At 41.9% G+C, this 20,960-nt stretch overlaps 1 protein-coding gene across 1 annotated transcript in view; it reads left to right on the top strand.

Moving 5' to 3' along the window:
• DOK6 (docking protein 6) overlaps window positions 1-20,960 on the top strand; it is a 410,764-nt gene that overhangs the window by 312,099 nt on the left and 77,705 nt on the right. The window contains exon 7 of the mRNA XM_061399555.1: window positions 14,902-15,019. Within this exon, the coding sequence (XP_061255539.1) occupies window positions 14,902-15,019 (118 nt within the window). The remainder of the gene's footprint in view (window positions 1-14,901; window positions 15,020-20,960) is intronic.

The raw sequence follows: 20,960 nt of genomic DNA, 5'->3' as shown, positions 1-20,960 counted from the left end.
GTCACTGAGCTCCAATGCGCATCGTGTATATGTGGGTCCATTCAGGACAGCGCCTCAGTGTTCACTCCCACCCGTGGCCCTGAGAGCTTGTCCCAATTACCGAACCTCATCTCTCAAATATTCTATTCAGCTTATGACAAAAGAAGCTGTTTGTGGCCGCTGCAGGGAGCCATGCACTTTGTGTATGTACCTATGACCTGTTGCCATGGTTACCCAAAGAGGGATGGAGTGCTCAAAGAGTCAAACGGAGTGGTGCCGTCTGCATATCTCCACACATAGCCAGACAATCAGAGATGCGAATGTGGACCCACAATAACAAGGAAAATAGGTTTCTACCAGAAAGCATTCAATTTTTCTTTCTCTCTTTGTATTTATTTTAGATTCTCTGAAACTTCTAGCTCTTTCTGTCCATGTTTCAGAGCCAATACTAAAATGTTTGCAGAAGGCACTTACACTGTTTACCAGGTGTCTGTTATCCTGTCCTGGAACTATGCTATACTTTTGAGGTGAAGCTTAGAAATAATTTCATAAAGAATCTGAAATAGCAAAATTTGCAAGTATCTGAAAAACAATATAAGCTTTACTACTAACTTCTTTGAAAAGCAAACAAAAGAATTATTATTGGTCATTGATCATCAAAAGAGATCAATATTGTCTTACTGCAGAATTGATAGGGATGCATTAGAACCCATCTATGAAAAGACAAAAGTGGAGTTTTGATAAATAGGTGGGTAACTACCCAGAAAAATACTCATAATTCTATTCCATTAAAAGACTATGGGGCTTTCTATCTAGTATTATTTTATTTGGACTTTAAAAAATTTCAAATACATAATAACTTGAAATGTAAAATTATCTTTTAAATGTAAGAAAACAAAGTGGTTTAAGAAATGATTTTACATTATTCATAATACATTTCAAATTTTGTCAATACTACATGTACATTTTTGTCTCTCTATCCAAGATATGGTTTAAAGAGCCTTCCTAATATCTAAGGGTGGCAAGTGCAAGTCACGCTTCCACTTGGCCTTCAGTAAGAGGTAAAAGAGTAGCAAGAACATAAAGAGGATTATTAATATAAGACTATGGGATTAATTGATGAAGCACCACCAGGAGGTTGGTAGGATTTAGTCTCTAGAAAGATTTAAGTAAATTTAAATTATTTTAATAATTATCTAATTAATATGACATTTTTCTAATGGCTTAAATTTTGAGAAAAAAATGTAACTGCCAAATTTCAAATTATTTGAGTAGCTTGCATAATCATTTTCAGCCCATATTTATAATCTGCTAGTGATCATTTTCAGCTAAAATTAACAACTGTGAGGTCATTTGCTATTCGTCAACAGGTGTAGTTCTTCTTTACTTCTGGTTGTTCTGAGCAGGCAAAATGCTCCTAAGTAGAGGCTCTTAGACAGTATTTTCACAAAGGAGAGTCCAAGCACTCTTCCAGGCAACCGTAATTGTCTGCAGTAAGGACGGCACGCAGTGTACTGGCTTCCCATTCTGGTTCTCCTACTCATGGGCTGTGTAATCTTGAGCAGCTCATTTAACCTCTAAATGTCTCATTTTCCTCTGTCTGTAGAATGAGTATAGAATTGTTCTACTGATTTGGTTGTAATGAGGTATCTGTGCATTAATACATACAAAGTGCTGAGAACAGACCTGGCACACAGGAGGTACTGTGAAAGGTTCATTATTATGATGGTGATGTTGAGTAATTTCAAGATCTGCAGTGGTGGTGAAGACACGATATTTTTGTTCCCAGGAGAAGGCAATGGCACCCCACTCCAATACTCTTGCCTGGAAAATCCCATGGATGGAGGAGCCTGGTAGGCTGCAGTCCATGGGGTCGCTAAGAGTCAGACTCGACTGAGAGACGTCACTTTCACTTTTCACTTTCATGCATTGGAGAAGGAAATGGCAACCCACTCCAGTGTTCTTGCCTGGAGAATCCCAGGGATGGCGGAGCCTGGTGGGCTGCCGTGTGTGGGGTCGCACAGAGTCGGACACGACTGCCGTGACTCAGCAGCAGCAGCAGCTCAGTATATGTTCGTCCCTTTCAAGCACACCTGTACCTTGTGCCAAAAGATTTGCAACACCAAATGTAATTCACCTTTGCCTTTGATGCGGTTGTACTTTGTCTTATCCTGTAACAGTGACAAGCAAGGGGAGAGGAGGGAGGCTATTGCTCTGACAGGGATGGTACAGATGGAAGGTCCACTGACTGAGATCTCAGGCAGTGGAAGCCAGGATCGGGGTACACCGTAGATCTGGGTGCTCGAAGATGGAAGGGGAAGGGGACAGATATTAAAATAGCAGGCTCGGGGCATCTTTGATCATGCAGTGGCTTAAATCGGGTGAAAAAGTGTGACTATCAACTTTCAAATTATTTGAGAATGCAGGGAAAATTATTAAAGCTATGTATTTAAACCAATGGCACCTCTCGAATTTGTTTCTGTTTTATGCAAGTCATAATCTTAGATAAAACACTCCAAGTTCTTCTAAGTCTGTTGTCAAAAACAAAGGTGCTCTACTTTGCGTGTGCAACATTTTCGGAAAGTTTTCATTGTTTTGCTGATAACTACCATTCATCAGAACACACATCTCAAAGGTGCTTGCGTGGCCCTGCCCATGGAGGGTGAGTGTGGGCTGACTTCATCATCGACAAGACCTCAAAGGCCCTGAAATAATTTACTTTTGGATTTCAATGGATCTGTTACACACATACACATACAATACTACGCACACAAACACAAATAATAGAAGAAACTTCTTGTTTTAATTTGCTTTGTATGTGCTTAAGCTTTACAAGTGCTATGAAATGTCCACAGGGACATGATGAGAAGACATAAATGGAATTTTTAAAATACAGGTTTTCCCTTATAGTTTATCAAAACTAAGAGAAGGAAGGGGGGATTATCCTCAGTCATTTCTAACTTCATAACAATGTAAGTGATTTAAAAGCAAAGAACCCCCTATAACAAAAGTTACAGTTTGTCCTTTAAAAACATAGTGTCTGGAATGCTCCTGTTCTCAGTCATTCTTGCTTACTCGTCACCTGAAAAGCTCTGTGCACAATTTAAGGACAAACAGCATCGGTGCTGTTGAAATACGAGCAAGATAGCAAACCACAGGTAATGCCTAAAACACACCACGGGCAGGCTTAAAGGGGCTGCTGTCCAAAACTGTCACTTCTGTGGTCTTCCGAAGCTCCAGTGGACGGAGAAAAACAACAAAAGTCTCAAGTAGAATGTCCTTCCTAGAAAACAAATAGTTTTCTTTCTCTAAGATCTGTCATTTTACTTGATTTGTTACTAGAAATAAAAGAGAGTTAAAGTCACACATTTAACAAACTGGAAACTTTTACCATTCCCCAAACAGTAAGCCTTTTGAACAGTAAGCATTTAAAAACAAATCATCTTATTTCCATTTTATAATGTAAGATGAAAAGAAACTTCTGGTGAGAAGGCAGCACTGTCTGCCTCTCCAGCCACCCCATTGGCATGTACTAGGTCTAATGCCGCCTGCCTCAGAGGAGGGCAAGGGGAGAGGGGAGAACGAAGCTGGTTTCACGTACAACTGACTTAGACTCCGATTCAAAGTTAGTGTATTTGCCCTTCCAGATTTATACATGATCACAGATCTTACCCAAGTATTGACTGCTACCAGCCTATGAAATAGTTCTTGTCTAAATAGCTCTATGACCAAGGAAATGCTATTCCATGGCGTGAATTCCAAGCTGGGTATCTTTTCCACAGTTTAGTGTCTCTCAAGTCAGATGAGAGTTAACGGTTTAATTAGCAGCTCTGTTCTTCCCTAGTGCTCCATAAAATCATGTGTCTTTCTAATGATGGCATCCTGGAGTGTATAAAATACCATAATACTTGTCGTAAGTATTCTGAAGACTCTAAGCTGTTATTCCCAACTGTCACTAAATTACATCTTTCAGTTCCTTTCGAGTCCCTGTCTAACAAGGCGAGGAGTACCATGTGCCCATTTATAAATTTTGAAGAAATAGGAAAGCTTCCAGAATGGGACCTGTCCTGGGCAGTTTGGCTTTCTTTTGAGTGACAGCATTCTTCATACCCACATTTTATGTGAATCTCTATCAGCTATGGGGAAAAAAAAAAAAACTAGTTCTCCCATACTGAAAAGGTGAAGAATTTGGAAGCAAAATAATCTTATGAGCTATAGACAGGAAAATGTTAACATTTTTTGCAATCTCTTTTCTAGGTTTAGTCATAGTAGGCTATGAAATACTATAATGTGTGATTTATGATGGCAAATGGTATGTTACTACCAAAATATAGGAATATCTGCTTATGAATTCTTTCTTCAAAGTTCTATTCTTGACTCTCTTGCTCAGTATTATCAATTATTAACCAGCAGAAAAGAGCCTTCATTGTTACTGACAATGACCAGTTCCCTGCTGGGAAAGGCTGTTTGCATTTTTGTGAAATTTGCTTTTACTGATTGGCTGACACTGATTAAACTAACACAAGCTCAGTTAGGACAAATTATTATAGTTGATAACTAACATGGGCCTGCGTTCCTGATGTTTCAAAACACTAAAGGAAAATTAGTTTCTAAACAAAAACAAAGAAAATACTAATTTATATCTGCAATAAATACATAAATGAAATGGAAATGACAGGAAGGCAGTATGTAATTTTTCTAATACATCATGCTGAGACATAGTGTGATGGTCAAAATTTTATTTAGATTGTGTGTTTTTTTTTCTTTAGAAGTTGCTATGACTCTAGATGTCACTTCAAAAAATATATTATATATCATATATATGTATATAACATATAATCAACTTGATTACAATTGATAAGGTATAAGGAAAATTAATGTCTAACATTAAAAAGTTCAACTGTGTTTAAAAGACACAATTTTGTTTCTTTTATTTATATTGCTAGAATAGAACAATAGTAGAGAAATCTCGGAAAAGACAATGGCATCCCACTCCAGTACTTTTGCCTAGAAAATCCCGTGCACAGAGGAGCCTGGTAGGCTGCAGTCCATGGGGTCGCTAGAGTGGGACACAACTGAAGCGACTTAGCAGCAGCAGCAGCAGAGAAATCTACAAATATCGTTCTTTTTTCATTTCTTTAAACGATAGTACTCTTACTTATTCAGAGGCATACAATCTGCTCTTGGCAATTAAGGAGTGTTGTTGTTGTTTCATCACTGAGTCGTGTCCAACTCTTTTCGAGCCTGGGGACTGTAGCCCACCAGGCTCCTCTTGTCCACGGGATTCTCCAAGCAAGAATACTGGAATGGGTTGCCATTTCCTTCTCCAGATCTTTGCAACCCAGGGATCGAACCCAAGTCTCCTGCTTGACAGGCAGATTCTTTACCAGTGAGCCACCAGGAAAGCCGAGTTACAAGAGTAATTTCCTTAAAAGAGGAAAAAAAAAAAAACAGATTTCAAAAGTCAGTCAAAATGACTCAGCATACAGACATATATGACATATATGCATACAACCCAAAGAATCAGACGAAGTCCTCTTTGAGACAATGCTATAAAATGGGTATGGGGGAGTAGGCCAGTAGGGACAAACTAAAATCTAAGAAATTGATGTAAGAATTTCATGATAAGATCTTTAAGGCTACATTTAAAGAATGTGAGCATAGTTGTCAATCCCTGGATGCACACACGCTATGTGGAAGCTGCACAGCATGGTTGGTAACCAGGGAGACTCTAGGGAAAGACCAGCAGAGCTGTGTGACCTCCTGCAAGTCACTTACCTTCTCTGTGCCTTGGCTCAGTTTCATTTCAGTTCAGTTCATTTCAGTCACTCAGTCGTGTCTGACTCTTTGCAACCCCATGAATCGCAGCACGCCAGGCCTCCCTGTCCATCACCAACTCCCGGAGTTCGCTCAAACTCACGTACATCGAGTCAGTGATGCCATCCAGCCATCTCATCCTCTGTCGTCCCCTTTTCCTCCTGCCCCCAATCCCTCCCAGCATCAGAGGCTTTTCCAATGAGTCAACTCTTCACATGAGGTGGCCAAAGTATGTGAATTTCAGCTTTAGCATCATTCCTTCCAAACAACACCCAGGGCTGATCTCCTTTAGAATGGACTGGTTGGATCTCCTTGCAGTCCAAGGGACTCTCAAGAGTCTTCGCCAACACCACAGTTCAAAAGCATCAATTCTTCGGCACTCAGCTTTCTTCACAGTCCAGCTCTCGCATCCATACATGACCACTGGAAAAACCATAGCCTTTACTAGACAGACCTTTGTTGACAAAGTAATGTCTCTGTTTTTCAATATGCTATCTAGGTTGGTCACAACTTTCCTTCCAAGGAGTAAGCGTCTTTTAATTTCATGGCTGCAGTCACCATCTGCAGTGATTTTGGAGCCCAAAAAGATAAAGTCCGACACTGTTTCCACTGTTTCCCCATCTATTTGCCATGAAGTGATGGGACCAGATGCCATGATCTTTGTTTTCTGAATGTTGAGCTTTAAGCCAACTTTTTCACTCTCTTCTTTCACTTCCATCAAGAGGCTTTTTAGTTCCTCTTCACTTTCTGCCATAAGGGTGGTGTCTCTGCATATCTGAGGTTATTGATATTTCTCCCGGCAATCTTGATTCCAGCTTGGGCTTCTTCCAGCCCAGCATTTCTCATGATGTACTCTGCATATAAGTTAAATAAGCAGGGTGACAATATACAGCCTTGACGTACTCCTTTTCCTATTTGGAACCAGTCTGTTGTTCCATGCCCAGTTCTAACTGTTGCTTCCTGACCTGCATACAGGTTTCTCGGGAGGCAAGTCAGGTGGTCTGGTATTCCCATCTCTCTCAGAATTTTCCACAGTTTATTATGATCCACACAGTCAAAGACTTTGGCATAGTCAATAAAGCAGAAATAGATGTTTTTCTGGAACTCTCTTGCTTTTTCGATGATACAGTGGATGTTGGCAATTTGATGTCTGCTTCCTCTTCCTTTTCTAAATCCAGCTTAAACATCTGGAAGTTCACGGTTCACATATTGCTGAAGCCTGGCTTGGAGAATTTTGAGCATTACTTTACTAGCATGTGAGATGAGTGCAATTGTACGGTAGTTTGAGCATTCTTTGGTATTGCCTTTCTTTGGGATTGGAATGAAAACTGACCTTTTCCAGTCCTGTGGCCACTGCTGAGTTTTCCAAATTTGCTGGCATATTGAGTGCAGCACTTTCACAGCATCATCTTTCAGGATTTGAAAGAGCTCCACTGGAATTCCATCACCTCCACTAGCTTTGTTCATAGTGGTGCTTTCTAAGGCCCACTTGACTTCACATTCCAGGATGTCTGGCTCCAGGTGACTGATCATACCATCGTGATTATCTTGGTCGTGAAGATCTTTTTTGTACAGTTCTTCTGTGTATTCTTGCCACCTCTTCTTAATATCTTATGCTTCTGTTAGGTCCATTCCATTTCTGTCCCTTATAGAGCCCATCTTTGCATGAAATGTTCCCTTGGTATCTCTAATTTTCTTGAAGAGATCTCTAGTCTTTCCCATTCTGTTGTTTTCCTCTATTTCTTTGCATTGATCGCTGAGGAAGCCTTTCTTATCTCTTCTTGCTATTCTTCACTGAATATATTCTTGATTGAATATATTCAATATATATTCAAATAATATAATTTAATTGAATATATTCAAAGTACCCACTCTGATGGCTCTGAGGTTAAAGCATCTGCCTGTAATGCAGGAGACTTGGGTTCGATCCCTGGGTTGGGAAGATCCCCTGGGGAAGGAAATGGCAGCCCACTCCAGTATTCTTGCCTGGAGAATTCCATGGATGGAGGAGCCTGGGGGGCTGCAGTCCACGGGGTCACAAAGAGTTGGACACGACTGAGCGACTTCACTCACTCACTCACTGCATTTCGGACTCTTTTGTTGACCATGATAGCTACTCCATTTCTCCTAAGGGATTCCTGCCTGCAGTAGTAGATATAATGGTCATCTGAGTTAAATTCACCCATTCCCGTCCATTTTAGTTCGCTGATTCCTAGGATGTTGATGTTTACTCTTGCCATCTCCTGTTTGACCACTTCCAATTTACCTTGATTCATGGACCTAACATTCCGGGTTCCTATGCAATATTGCTCTTTACAGCATCAGACCTTGCTTCCATCACCAGTCACATCCACAACTGGGTATTGTTTTTGCTTTGGCTCCATCCCTTCATTCTTTCTGGAGTTATTTCTCCACTGATCTCCAGTAGCATATTGAGCACCTGCTGACCTGGGGAGTTCCTCTTTCAGTATCGTATCATTTGCCTTTTCATACTGTTCATGGGGTTCTCAAGGCAAGAATACTGAAGTAGTTTGCCATTCCCTTCCCCAGTGGACCACATTCTGTCAGACCTCTCCACCATGACTCACCCGTCTTGGGTGGCCCCACGGGCATGGCTTAGTTTCATTGAGTTAGACAAGGCTGTGGTCCTAGTGTGATTAGATTGACTAGTTTTCTGTGATTATGGTTTCAGTGTGTCTGCCCTCTGATTCCCTCTTTCAACACCTACCGTCTTACTTGGGTTTCTCTTACCTTGGATGAGGGGTGTCTCCTCATCGCCGCCCCTCCTGACCTTGAACGTGTAGTAGCTCCTCTAGGCTCTCCTGTGCCTTGGCTACCTCTTCTTAAAAGAAGGAAGAAGGAGCAATAATATCCACTTCAGAGGGTTAGACTACCACCTGGTCTTTAGTGAAAGCTCAATAATTATGAGGTAATTCATAACATGGCAAAAGGAAAACCTTTCATTTTAAATGGGTAAAATTTTATAACCACCACTAAAGTTCATCCCAGAATTCACTGTATGCATACACTGGAAATTAACTACATACACATATTACAGCCTCTATATACGTCAAAATCAAATGACAGCAAAACTTTTATTTAAAACACCTATGAAATTTAATGTTTAATTAATGTTTTAGTTTAATTTATTCATCATATTCCTTAGATTCAAAGGGTAGCTCTGTAAATGTATCTGCTTACAGATGATAGATAGATAAAGAATATATATTCTTAAAAGCATTACTGAGACTTCCCTGGTGGGCCTGAGATTAAGACTGGGCACTCCCACAGCAGGAGCACGGATCCCATCCCTGTTGGGGAACTAAGATCTCATGTGCTGCATGGCATGGCCTAAAGATAAACAGATAAAATAAAACACAACAACAAAATGCCATAAAAAAAAAAAGGAGGCAGAAGATGCAAGCTGATAAACATTAAAAAAAAAAAAAAACTTTACTGAGTACAGGTTAGAGTGGCATTCAAAGTATTTATGTAGATGTTTGTAATAATTTCTGATGTTACTCCAAAGTCCAGCTTTTTTTCGCACTCTGTGAAAGTATTTTGGTCAATATGCAGTTTAAAATATGTACTGATGACATCTATTTTGTTTCAAGTTAATGAAAATACTATCTCACAAAGTCCAATTTTAAACGTCACCTAACAACTTCCAATACATGACCATATAAACTACATTTTATTTGTGAGCATTTATACTCAGCAAGGTATATTCTATTTTTTCCCCATTTATGTTGAATAAAATGGAAGATTAAGAGTGTCCCCTATTGAGAATTAAGTCAAGTCTGTGAGAAACCAATCATCCATAAACTTTCCAACTTCAGAGGACTGTCTGAATGAATCCTAACAGTTCCAAGCTTGGCTGGCGTATGGTCTCCTGGGCTTCGATTTCTGTGCAGCTTTCGAGTTTCATGAGCTCTTTTCCAAGAACAATAAAACTAACTGTTCTTGAGGGAGTGCCCTGGTGTTGAGCTTCTCCTTATGAAGCAGCGTGTTTTTTTCTTATGCTGACCTGCATGTCCCATGTCACATGAACACTCTGCCCCACCACCTGGATATCTTCTGTGCATCTCATCTACAGGGTTTCCGCACCCATTCCCCTTGTCTCAGACAAACCAGGGCCTGGTCTGCATATCTGCCCATGTGAGGCATGTTTTAACTCTCTTCATCATACAGAGAAGCTGTGTCTTTTTGAAGACTGGTTTTCTCGGGGTACATGCCCAGTAGTGGGATTACTGGGTCATATGGTAGCTTTATTCCTAGTATTTTAAGGATCCTCCAGAGTGGCTGTATCAATTTCCATTCCTACCAACTGTGCAAGATGGTTTTCCCTTTATCTCCACACCCTTCCCAGCATGTATTGTTTGTCATTTTTTGATGATGACCATTTTCATGGGTGTGAGGTGATACCTCACTGTAGTTTTGATTTGCAGTTCTCGAATAATGAGCGATGTTGAGCATCTTTTTTATGTATGTTGGCCATCTGTATGTCTTTGTTGGAGAAATGTCTGTTTAGGTCTTACACCCATTTTTTGATTGGGTTATGTGTTTCTGATAAGCTGCATGTTTATGGACTTACAAATAGAGCAGGGGAAGGAGAGGGTAGAATGAGTTTTTTTACCTCTATTGAGCTCTTAGATCGGTCGTCTTTTCTGAGCACTTTGGACATGAGTGTGCTTTTCATACTAAAAGCATCATCTTATAAGATATTCACAACACTGAAGGCACATTATATTAATGTGTCTTATCTTTAATTTAGAGATAAGGAAAAATTGAATCTTGGGGGAAAAAAAAAAGTTTACATACCTTGCCTGAAATCAAATGGCTAGGCAACTGTGGTGTTGATCTTTGATAACAAGTTGTGGACCACAAAGCCAGTAGACTTAGCTCTGTGACTCTGCTGCACAAATCATGGTCTTCTATTTTTGAACATAGGAGAGAGGTACTAACATTCCTACCTCAGTCCAGTGGAATTGACCCAACTGGTGTAATTCTCATCTTACCTGCTTTTTGAATAGGAAGTTTCCAATCAATTATTTTACAATGAACTGTGGTAAAGAGGGCAGGATGTCATGGGCTCCAAGCCCCAGGGGCATCGCCCACTGGCTGGCACCGTGAACAAGTCCCATGACCTTCCAGAGCCCCATTTCCCTTATCTATAAAAGTCAGATGGCACATTTGTTGATAATTTATGTGGAGATAACCTGTGAAACCAATTTGCATAGGTCAAGGCACATAGAGAATGACTCCTAACTGCTCATCTATAAATGGTGACTTTCTTCTCTCCCAATCACATAGATTTGTGTCTCGAGTCCTAATATGATTTTTTAAGTTCAAGGCAATAATTAGAGTCAGCACAAAAGGAAAATTGATTTTTAACAGTTTTTTAAAAAAATACACATAAATTTTATGTAGGTGAACACAAATAAACACTAAGTTTTATCACAAGGGCCAGAAGGGTCCCAGAACAGTGAAGGGAAATTGCAGGAGGCAGTGGCATAAGCTGGATAATATTGTTAGTAAAATGGGAAGAGGTGCTGGGAGCCTGTACGTTCACAAAAATCACATCAGTGGTCAGGCCCTTCCTGCTGCTTCTTGGCAGCAAAGATCCTCTCAAAGCACAAGGCTGTGTTGTCACATGTTGTCATTCGTGCAGGAGGAAGCTTGCCTTCCCAGGAGAGATCAGCATGTAAATAGGATAAAGAGCAGTGGACTCAGAAGTCTGGAGAACTGTTTTCTGTTGTGGGTTCTGCATGCAGGATTTTACCTCAAGCAAATCCCTGAATTTTCCTGGACTTGGATTTTCCAGTCCAGGAAAATGGTTGGATTTCTGGGAATCAAACCTTGATTTACATGGCCTGGGTCACAGTGAGCCGGGGCTTCCTCAGCCCATGGCAGCCTCAGAGCAGTGATGCTCACCTGGTGACTCAGAACAAGGGAGGCAAGAAGAGGCTGCCTTCAGGGTCTTAAAGGGCATGCTGGAAACAGTGTCACAGTACCAGACCTTATCAGTCAGAGCAGTCGCCAGCCAGCCCAGGCATAAGATTGGAACCTAGAAGCCCCGTTTCTGAATGCAGGCTTTCCAATAATATGCACTGGTCTTCAGTCCTCCCCTGCCCTTCTGCAACCCAGACATTTTGGCTTCTCCCTAACAGCCCAGGTGGCGTTAGTGGTAAAGAACCCGCCTGTCACTGCAGGAGACTTAAGAAACAGGGGTTCAATCTCTGGGTTGGGAAGATGCCCTGGAGAAGCACATGGCAACCCATTCTAGTATTCTTGCCTGGAGAATCCCATGGATGGAGGAGCCTGGCGGGCTATAGTCCACGGGGTCCCAAAAGAGTCGGACACGGCTGAGGGACTAACACTTTCACTTTCAAGTGCTTCAGTGGTATCCGACTCTGCAACCCCACGGACTGTGACCCGCCAGGCTCCTCTGTCCATGGGATTCTCCAGGCATGAATACTGGAGTGGGTTGCCATTCCCTTCTCCAGGGGATATTCCCAACCTAGGGATCGAACCCGGGTCTCCCACATGGCAGCTGCTTCAAATTCTTTACCATTTGAGTCACCAGGGAAGCCCATGGGGTCACAAAGAGTCGGACACGACGGAAGGGACTTAGCACGGCACTTACACCCCCTGTCTACCAACCGTGGGGTGTCAGTGTGTTAGTATACCCATTTCATAATAAAAAAGAAAAATTTTGAAATAGAGCAAATTTTGAAAAATTGGCTGCAGTGTTCCTATGTTTGGAACCATCCTTTAAAAAAAAGAAAAAGACCTTCAAGAGAGTTAGACTCTCAGATTCACCAAGTAGGGCACTTCTGTGGCAAGATACAGCAGTTCTAGAAATGCCTCCCCACTAAAAAGTGAAATCAAACAAATATGTTCCAATCCTATGGCTTCATCTTTAGTTAAAATTTAAAACCCTCCTAGTTTTATGTAGCTTTAAGGCCCTATTATTAACATCATATCAGGGACCCTGGACGGCACCTTCTCGGAAGGGCAGCAACTCTGGATGCAGACATACGAGCCGCATGGGGCAGGGTCCCCCACCAGCGAGCAAATGAGACTCCAAGGTGACCTTATGACTCCCAGTTTTGCCAGGAGTCAGTCACTAAATAAAGGGGACATGTGCCGTGTTATTAATTAGAGGATCACCCATTGTCAGAAAGTGCACATTGGCTCAGATTACATCAGAGAAATGTGCGCCAAGGCCAAACAAAACCATTTCTAGGACTTCTAAAGAAAATACTGTGAATCAATAACAATGAATTTCTTCTTAAAAATGCAATATAAAGTATCATTCTCTTTGAAATAATCATGTGTCTGAGCATCACCTGATGTGATGTTGTGTGGATCTCTGTTGCTAACCTGAAGTTTATCTTTCAAATAAGAAAAGATACCACCCCTTTGAGGAGGGCAGGGCAACCCACTCCAGTATTCTTGCCTGGAGAATCACATGGACAGAGGAGCCTGGCGGGCTACAGTCCATGGGGTCACAAAGAGTCAGATACGACTGAAGCAACTGAGCACCCAGGCATGCACCACCCTTGTATCACAGAACTTCTCAGGGAAAGCACTTTTTGGTCTGTTTGAGGAAGGAGCCATCAGGTGAGGCTGGGAGCGGGTGTCAGGAACAATGTACAGTGCTGTGTGGTCAGGCCCCTCAGCATGGCTGTCCTCTTGCTCTCTGTCCGTCCCCTGCCTGGCTGGTGTCTGCTTCACCTACAACCTGCTCGCATAACTGACCTGCCTAAGCACTTGCCCCAGGCCCCGTGCTAAGTCACTTCAGTTTTGTCCGACCCTTTGTGACCCTATGGAGGGTGGAAATTCACCAGGGAAGAATACTGGAATGGGTTACCATGCCCTCCAGGGAATCTTCCCAACCCAGGGATGGAACCTGAGTCTCCTGCCTTGGCAGATGGGTTCTTTACCACTAGAGTCAACTGGGACACTCCCCCCAGCGGCCCCCCCCCACCCCGTGCTTGCTCTAATCAAAGGGGTGCTAAGAAGCCTCTGGAGCCTCTGCTGGTTGCCCTGGTAACTAACGAGCCCTCCTGACATCCATCCCACTGTAACTGGCGACCTCCGCCCCCTCCCCAGCAAACACTGCTGCTGTGTTCACCACACACGGTGGGGCCTCGCTCCAGGACCTTGCTTCCAGCATGTGAGCTTCCCCATCCATTAAACCAGGGCCCCCCAACCTCTGGGATCAAATGCCTGATGCTCTGAGATGGAGCTGTTGTAATAACTATAGAAATAAAGTGCACAATAAATGTATTTGAACCATCCCCAAACCATCCGCCCCACCCCATCTGTGGGAAAATTCTCTTCCAGGAAATTGGTCCTGGTGCCAAAAAGGTTGGGGACCGTGGCCTTTAAACCACTGATGTCTCTGACTCCGGGCTCTTTCTTCAGCCTAGAATAGCTCTGGGGGTGCAGCCCAACAGACACTCAAACGGGTGAGAAGGAAATGCTGTCTTGCGTTTGCCGCTATTTTGGGCATCTGTTTCTGACAGGGGTTGCACCTCCATTTGTTGAGTTATTTTACAGTCCAGTAAACTGTAGAGCGCTGATAGTCATGCAGGTAGTTCTTGCTTATAGAAATGCAGATAAACTTGTCTGGTGGAATAGAATGGATCACCACTGTGGTTCTTCACCCGCGTTCCTGACAGACTGTAAGCTCCTTGAATTCTTGGAATCGGTCTTTCATCTTTTCATTCCTTTCTGAATTAATGAGATTAATTGTTTACAAGTGTTCATTTCATCTTTTTTTAAGTCACGACTTTCCTTACTTAAAAATGATGATCTTGGGACTTCTCTGGCGATCCAGTGGTTAGGACTCAGCGTTTTCACTGCGGTGGCCCCAGATTCAATCCCCGGTCAGGGAACTAAGATCCTTCAAGCCCGCCCAGCGCAGCCCCTCCCCCCACCACCCCGCAAAAGTGATATCTTGAAACAGCATGTTATGCAGGAACCTGTAACAGAGTCTATTATATGTCACTCATATTTAACCCTGAACTTTTTCAAGAGCCGATTTCAATTGAATATTTTAAGTAAAGCCTGAGACACAGTTTCTTTTTCTTTTAGCTTCAGACAAGCTTGACGGAACCCATGACGTTATCCAAATCGATCTCTCTTCCTCGCAGCGCCTACTGGCACCACATCACCCGGCAGAGCAGCGTTGGAGAAATCTACAGTTTGCAAGGCAAGTGGGCTTCCTGGGGGTGAAACCAGGAGCCACGCAGTTTGCTTTGTATTTGCCCTGCTTGCTTCTCCTCCATTTCCATTTATCTGCTGTCCCCAGCCACAGTGGGAGCTCTGAGACTTACCGTGGCTTTTCTAAAGTTATTATTTCATAGACTCACGGTAAAAATTATCCCAAAGCTAACCAATGGCCGAGGAGCCGCTTTGGCGAAGGAGTTGGACTGAAAAAATGATACAAAACATTGTCAGAAGCTAAAAGTGGCTACTAGCAGGATCTGTTTCCTGCTGAGTCTTACAAAGGGTTTCCCTCTTAGCATCTTTTTGCCATAAGAAGGTTGACTCTCTGTTCAGGAGGCTGACTACTGGCTCCGTCATGAAATGCTCCATGAACTCTCATAGTTTTAAGGTTTAGCCGAATCCTTGACATGGAAACCATTTGGGAGGGAGCAGGGCAGGAGGAGAGGAGCGTAAGTCCGTTGCTTCTGTATTTTTCCTAATGGTAAATGGTTGACTTACTGCATAGACATGGCTTAGCAGATGAATCAGATTAACAGTGTATTAATAAATATATTTTTTATAATTATAACAGTATAATAATAAATAACAGAAGGTATTTAATCAATAACAGCAGAGCTCTGCTTCCACGATTCTCTTCCTGTTTCTTCCCTTCTGTCTTTAATGCATTAAACTTATCCTTCAAATAAAATATTCAGCTGCAAGAAACTAATAACTGACCAAGACAGGAGGAAGCGGGAACTAGGGAAAATAAGGCTTAAAACAAAACCAAACATACACAACTGAAAACTCTCATCAGACAAACCTTTTTTTTGAGCACAAGAGGCTTGAATGTAGGAGCTACCCAGTAAATATCAGGTGAAGGAATGACCGTTATAACCTTCAGCGTAATTAGGCACTCAGAATATTCTTCTTTTTATGCATTAACTTTTGCTCATATTAACAACACTAAATGTTTTGAAAGGAAAAAAAATGGTAGCAAGCAACCTGAAATAGTGTTATTTTTTAAGCAATATTTGCTTGCCAGAGTTTCAAACCTAGGATAATGAGATTCAATGAGTGGGGATGAATGATACATTCTGCAGGAAAAAGCAGAACCATTTTAGTCATTTATGGAAGATAATTGCATTTGATATTTTCAATGAACTGTCTTACCACCAACTTGACTACTGTATTTAACAGGTCGTGATTATTTTTTGTATTATTTATTTGTATGAGAAGATCTTTAATAGGATAAGGATTAGAGGACTGGGAAAGGGAGGGGAAACTGCTTTGACAGTTCATGAATCAGAGAAGACATGCTTCTCATTCCGTTGGTTCCCTCCAGAAATGCCAGCACTACACACTTAAATTGCCAGAGTTGTGATCTTGTAAAATCCATCTTGCTTGTTCCTGTGGTTAGAAATAACTAGAAAATATGCTTTTAATATAAAGTTATTTTTATTTAAATGTAATCATATATCTGTAAATATTCAATAGAAGAAAGCTAAAAGTATGGAATATTCAAAGAAAATAAAAACAATTAAATTTCTAAGCTACTACAAATAAGTTGTAGAAATACTACTACAAATAAGTTGGAAATGGGTTGGAACAACTCTACTGATAACTTTGGGTTCTAACAAGGTTTTGGTCTATAATTCCAACAAATAAAAGAATGTGGTTTTCATGGTAACATAGAAAACTTTTCTCTGACGGTAGTATTAAGATTTAGGTGGATAACTTCCAAAATAATGTCATAAGCGCCCAACAAAAAATACCAAAAGGCAGTTAAATTGCTGAAAACATTGCAATGAGACTTGTTGGAGGACAGCGGTGATTTACACAATAAAACAGAATCAATAAGTGATTAGATACTCTATGATTTATCTCACTAATATTTCCAGTTAAGGGTTTCAAATGCTTTATTAGTTATGATCTATTTAGATGATTGTGTTGGGGAGGAAAAAATGTACTTTCTACCCTTCAGGGTTCTTTGGCTGGTCTAATAATTAAATTGATGTGAAATTAACAGGAGAAAAATAAATGTAATGGTATACATTAGGGATTCCCATGAGACCCAAAGCCAAGAATGGTGGCTGAGGCTTATACGGTGTTCTAAGCTAAGGGAAGGGACAGGGCCTAGGGCTTCCAAGGGCAGAGGCGGGTGGCAGGACACAGGCGACAAGAACAGCAGGTGTTTGGTAATTAGATGTTTGCTCTGCCACACAGATTGGTCCTTCTGATAAAAGTTATCTCTGGTAACAGCTCTGCATCTGAGCCAGGCACTCAGTCTGGATTCTTTTAGGCAATTAAGCGGGAGGTTAAAAACTCTTCCTGAGTCTTCTGGGCCTTGATTGTCTTTGGCTCAAAATAATCCACTTGCCAAAGTGGCACGTTTTGGAGAGGCTCATTCTGAACTCCTTCACTCTCAATGTCACATTCTTCTCTGGTTGTTGTTTGTGGCTAACAAAAAAAAAAAAAAATGCATTGATGAAGGTAATTACTGTAAATCAGATAACTATAGAATGCATTCAATGCAGAGTACAGTTCACTCTGCTGGGCATTTATTTTTGTGTTGCATACCTCTTGCCTGTGTGTTCAGTTGTGTCCAACTCTGCAACATCATGGACTGTAACCCACCAGGCTTCTCTGTCCATGGAGTTTTCCAGGCAAAAATATTGTGGAATGAGTTGCCATTTCCTTCTCATCCACCATCCCAGGAAGTGGATCTTCCTGACCCAGGTATCGAACCCATGTCTCTTGCATCTCCTGTATTGGCAGGCAGATTCTTTACTGCTGCACCAGCTGGGAAGCCCAAATAAAGTAAAAGTGAAAAAAGTTGCTCAGTTGCGTCCGACTCTTTGTGACCCCATATACAGCCCATGGAATTCTCCAGGCCAGAATACTGGAGTGCTGGAGTGGGTTGTCATGCCCTTCTCCAGGAGATCTTTCCAACCCAGAGAACGAACCCAGGTCTCCTGCATTACAGGTGGATTCTTTACTAGCTGAGCCACCAGGGAAGCCCAAGAATACTGGAGTGAGTAGCCTATCTCTTCTCCAGTGGATCTTCCCAACCCAGGAATTGAACCGAGGTCTCCTAAAGTGCAGGCAGATGCTTTACCAACTAAAGTGTTGTTTAAAAAGAGAGAGAAGGAAAATAGAAACAATCTCATCACCGCTTCATCCCACTAAACTACATATACAAGTGTGGTTTTTGGCATCTCACTCCTCACTAGTGCTCCTTAAAGTGGTACCACCTCTTTACAAGGAGGGGAACGTAGTCAAGCAGCTGTCATCACTGACCGTCCAGAGTCAGAGGACACCTCTGGCACTGGTGGGTGACACATCATTGAGGAATAAAAATATCATTAGAACCTTTCCACCATACTGTTAGCGTTCTCAGTGTGAAGCTGAGGTCAACATGAATTAAATTCGTCAGGCTTTCATTCAGAAGGTAACAGGGAGAAAGTTAATATGCTTAAAGTTTAATAGATTGGAATTCATTAATAAACAGCACATGTACTGGAAGTGGGAAAAAAAATCCTGGTGAAAACAAATCCATTCTCTACAGGACTTACCTATAACTTCAGCTGCCTGTCACCCTCAAAACTGCACTCTCTTTGGTTTTACTGTATTCATTTCTGTCATCTACTCTATAACCATAGAGGCAAGATAGACTTAAAAGATTGACATATCAATACTGACATCCTGTGTTTACGCTAATGTCTGGAAAAGAGGTGCAATATAATCTTCCAGATCTCCCACTAGGCACTCAGAAAGAGTGGGCTCTTACGGCTCTCCTGTTGGACTGCTCTCTGGAGTCAAAAAAAAAAAAAAATTGACAAACAGAATAATTCAGCTTTAAGTAGCTAAGTCCAAGGCTGCTTCTGTTGAAAATCTCTGCCCCTAAACGGCTGTGATGGGTTCTGACTCCCCTTCCTGCAGAGGGTGTTAATAAAGACTTTTCTCTATTTTTAGTGGGCAATCAGGATGATTGATTCTTATTAGAAGGTAGTTTTTCTATGTCTCTAACTTCTGCATTTATGAAAAACATTTATGTCACAACACCTTCTCATGATGCTCTTTCTAGTCTCAAGAACTCTTGGTTAAAAATGAAGGCTTAAAACATACCATTTGTTTCACTCATATCAGAACTGTGATTTTAGTTCTAAGGCCTTCAGCGGAAAATGTGTTGGAAAGATGAGAAACACTCAGAGGAGCAATAAGAAAGGGAGGGAGGAAAAGAAAAAAAAAGTCCATAATGTAAGCGAGCACAGGTTCAGCTGCTCACGACTCAACAGCCAGTAAATCGAGGAGAAAAATTCGGTAAAGAAGAACTTTATTCAGAAAAGCTGGTGCTCTGGGGAGATGGTGGCCTCATGTCTGGAAAACAACTCAAGATTCTGCTCAGCCATGACAGCTTTTAAAGGGAAAAGAGGGGGAACAATCTCAGTTAATCATCGAGGCAGGAGGTCAGATTATTCATCATTTTCTCTTGCCTACAGGCCTGCTGACTTCTCCCCATCATCCTTGGGATGCTGTCTTGCCAGTAGAGCCGGCCTGCAGATTTGCAAAGGAGAAGAAGCTAAGGGTAGAGACCTAGCTTCTTTAACTACTTAATTATTCCTTCTAATCTAGGAAAGGAATGAACAGGCTAGATTAAGTGTACACTCGTGTGTGTGTGCTCAGTCGTGTCCTACTCTTTGTGACCCCATGGATTCTAGCCCCCATGGACTCCTCTGTCCATGGAATTTTCCAGGCAAGAATTCTAGAGTGGGTTGCCAATTTCTTCTCCAGGGGATCTTCCTAACCCAGGGATCAAACCATAGTTTCCTGTATTAGCAGATGAATTCTTTACCACTGCCCACCTGGGAAGCCCTAAGGTATATATTTAGGAAAGCAGAAATCAGGAGCTACATTAAATGTTGCCTAACAATCTAGTCTTTATGATTAAAGTCTAAGGAAAACAGGGATGAACAAACAAAAGGGACAAGGAAGCTGCTTCCAATAAGGGGGTCAGAGTTTCCCTTACTCTATTATTTACAATATTGTGATGGTTTTTGCCATATATCAACATGACTTTTAATCACCATTCTACTTACGTACACAACAGATTATGGAGCAGAGTCAGTTGCTTTAGTCGTATCTGACTCTTTGTGATCCCGTGGACTATAGCCCACCAGGCTCTTCTGTCTGTGGGATTCTCCAGGCAAGAATACTGGAGTGGGTTGCCATTCCCTTCTCCAAGGGATTTTCCTGGCCCAGGGTTTGAACCCGGGTCTGCTGCCTTGCAGGCAGTTTCTTTACCATCTGAGCCACCAGAGACGCCCAGAGAATGTCAAATGGTTTGGGGCTTTCATCACTCAGAGCTCTGGAGCACAGAGCTTTGGGGAAAGTCTGAAACCTGTAGGTCAATGGTGAAATGCTGCATTTAACAAAAAAGCAGCAGCATTTAACATACAATGCAGCATTTAACAAAGAAACTTGCCATAAGTACAAATTTAAAGTAGATTCTGGGAGGAATTAAGTTTGCATCAGACATGAAGCTGATGTCATCTTTACTTACACCTCTTATTAAAAGTGTTCCCACTTTAAACTTAGTAGTAGTAGTGTTAGTCGCTCGGTTATATCCAACTATTTGCGGCCCCACGGACTGCAGCCTGCCAGGGTCCTCTGTTCATGGGATTCTCCAGGCAAGAATACAGGAGCGGGTTGCCATAGAAGATGCATTTGAAAAGCTATTGGGCTGGCTGGTATAAATACTGCTCTCCGAGGACAGTTCTCAGCCCTTGTCCTGCAGTCAGGTTGCCTGCCTGAGCAGTTGGCATGTCTGCTGCTTGCTTCAGGACTGCCATTTTCACTGGACACCCATGCTCGCAGCTGCTGGTCCTCACTTAGGTGGCCCCGGAGGCGCCAGGAGATGCTGAGGCTCCTGTCCCTGGTAGCCA

This window comes from Bos javanicus, chromosome 24, assembly GCF_032452875.1.
Source record: "Bos javanicus breed banteng chromosome 24, ARS-OSU_banteng_1.0, whole genome shotgun sequence".
Classification (NCBI taxonomy): Eukaryota; Metazoa; Chordata; class Mammalia; order Artiodactyla; family Bovidae; genus Bos; species Bos javanicus.
This window is presented reverse-complemented; position numbering and strand designations above follow the sequence as displayed.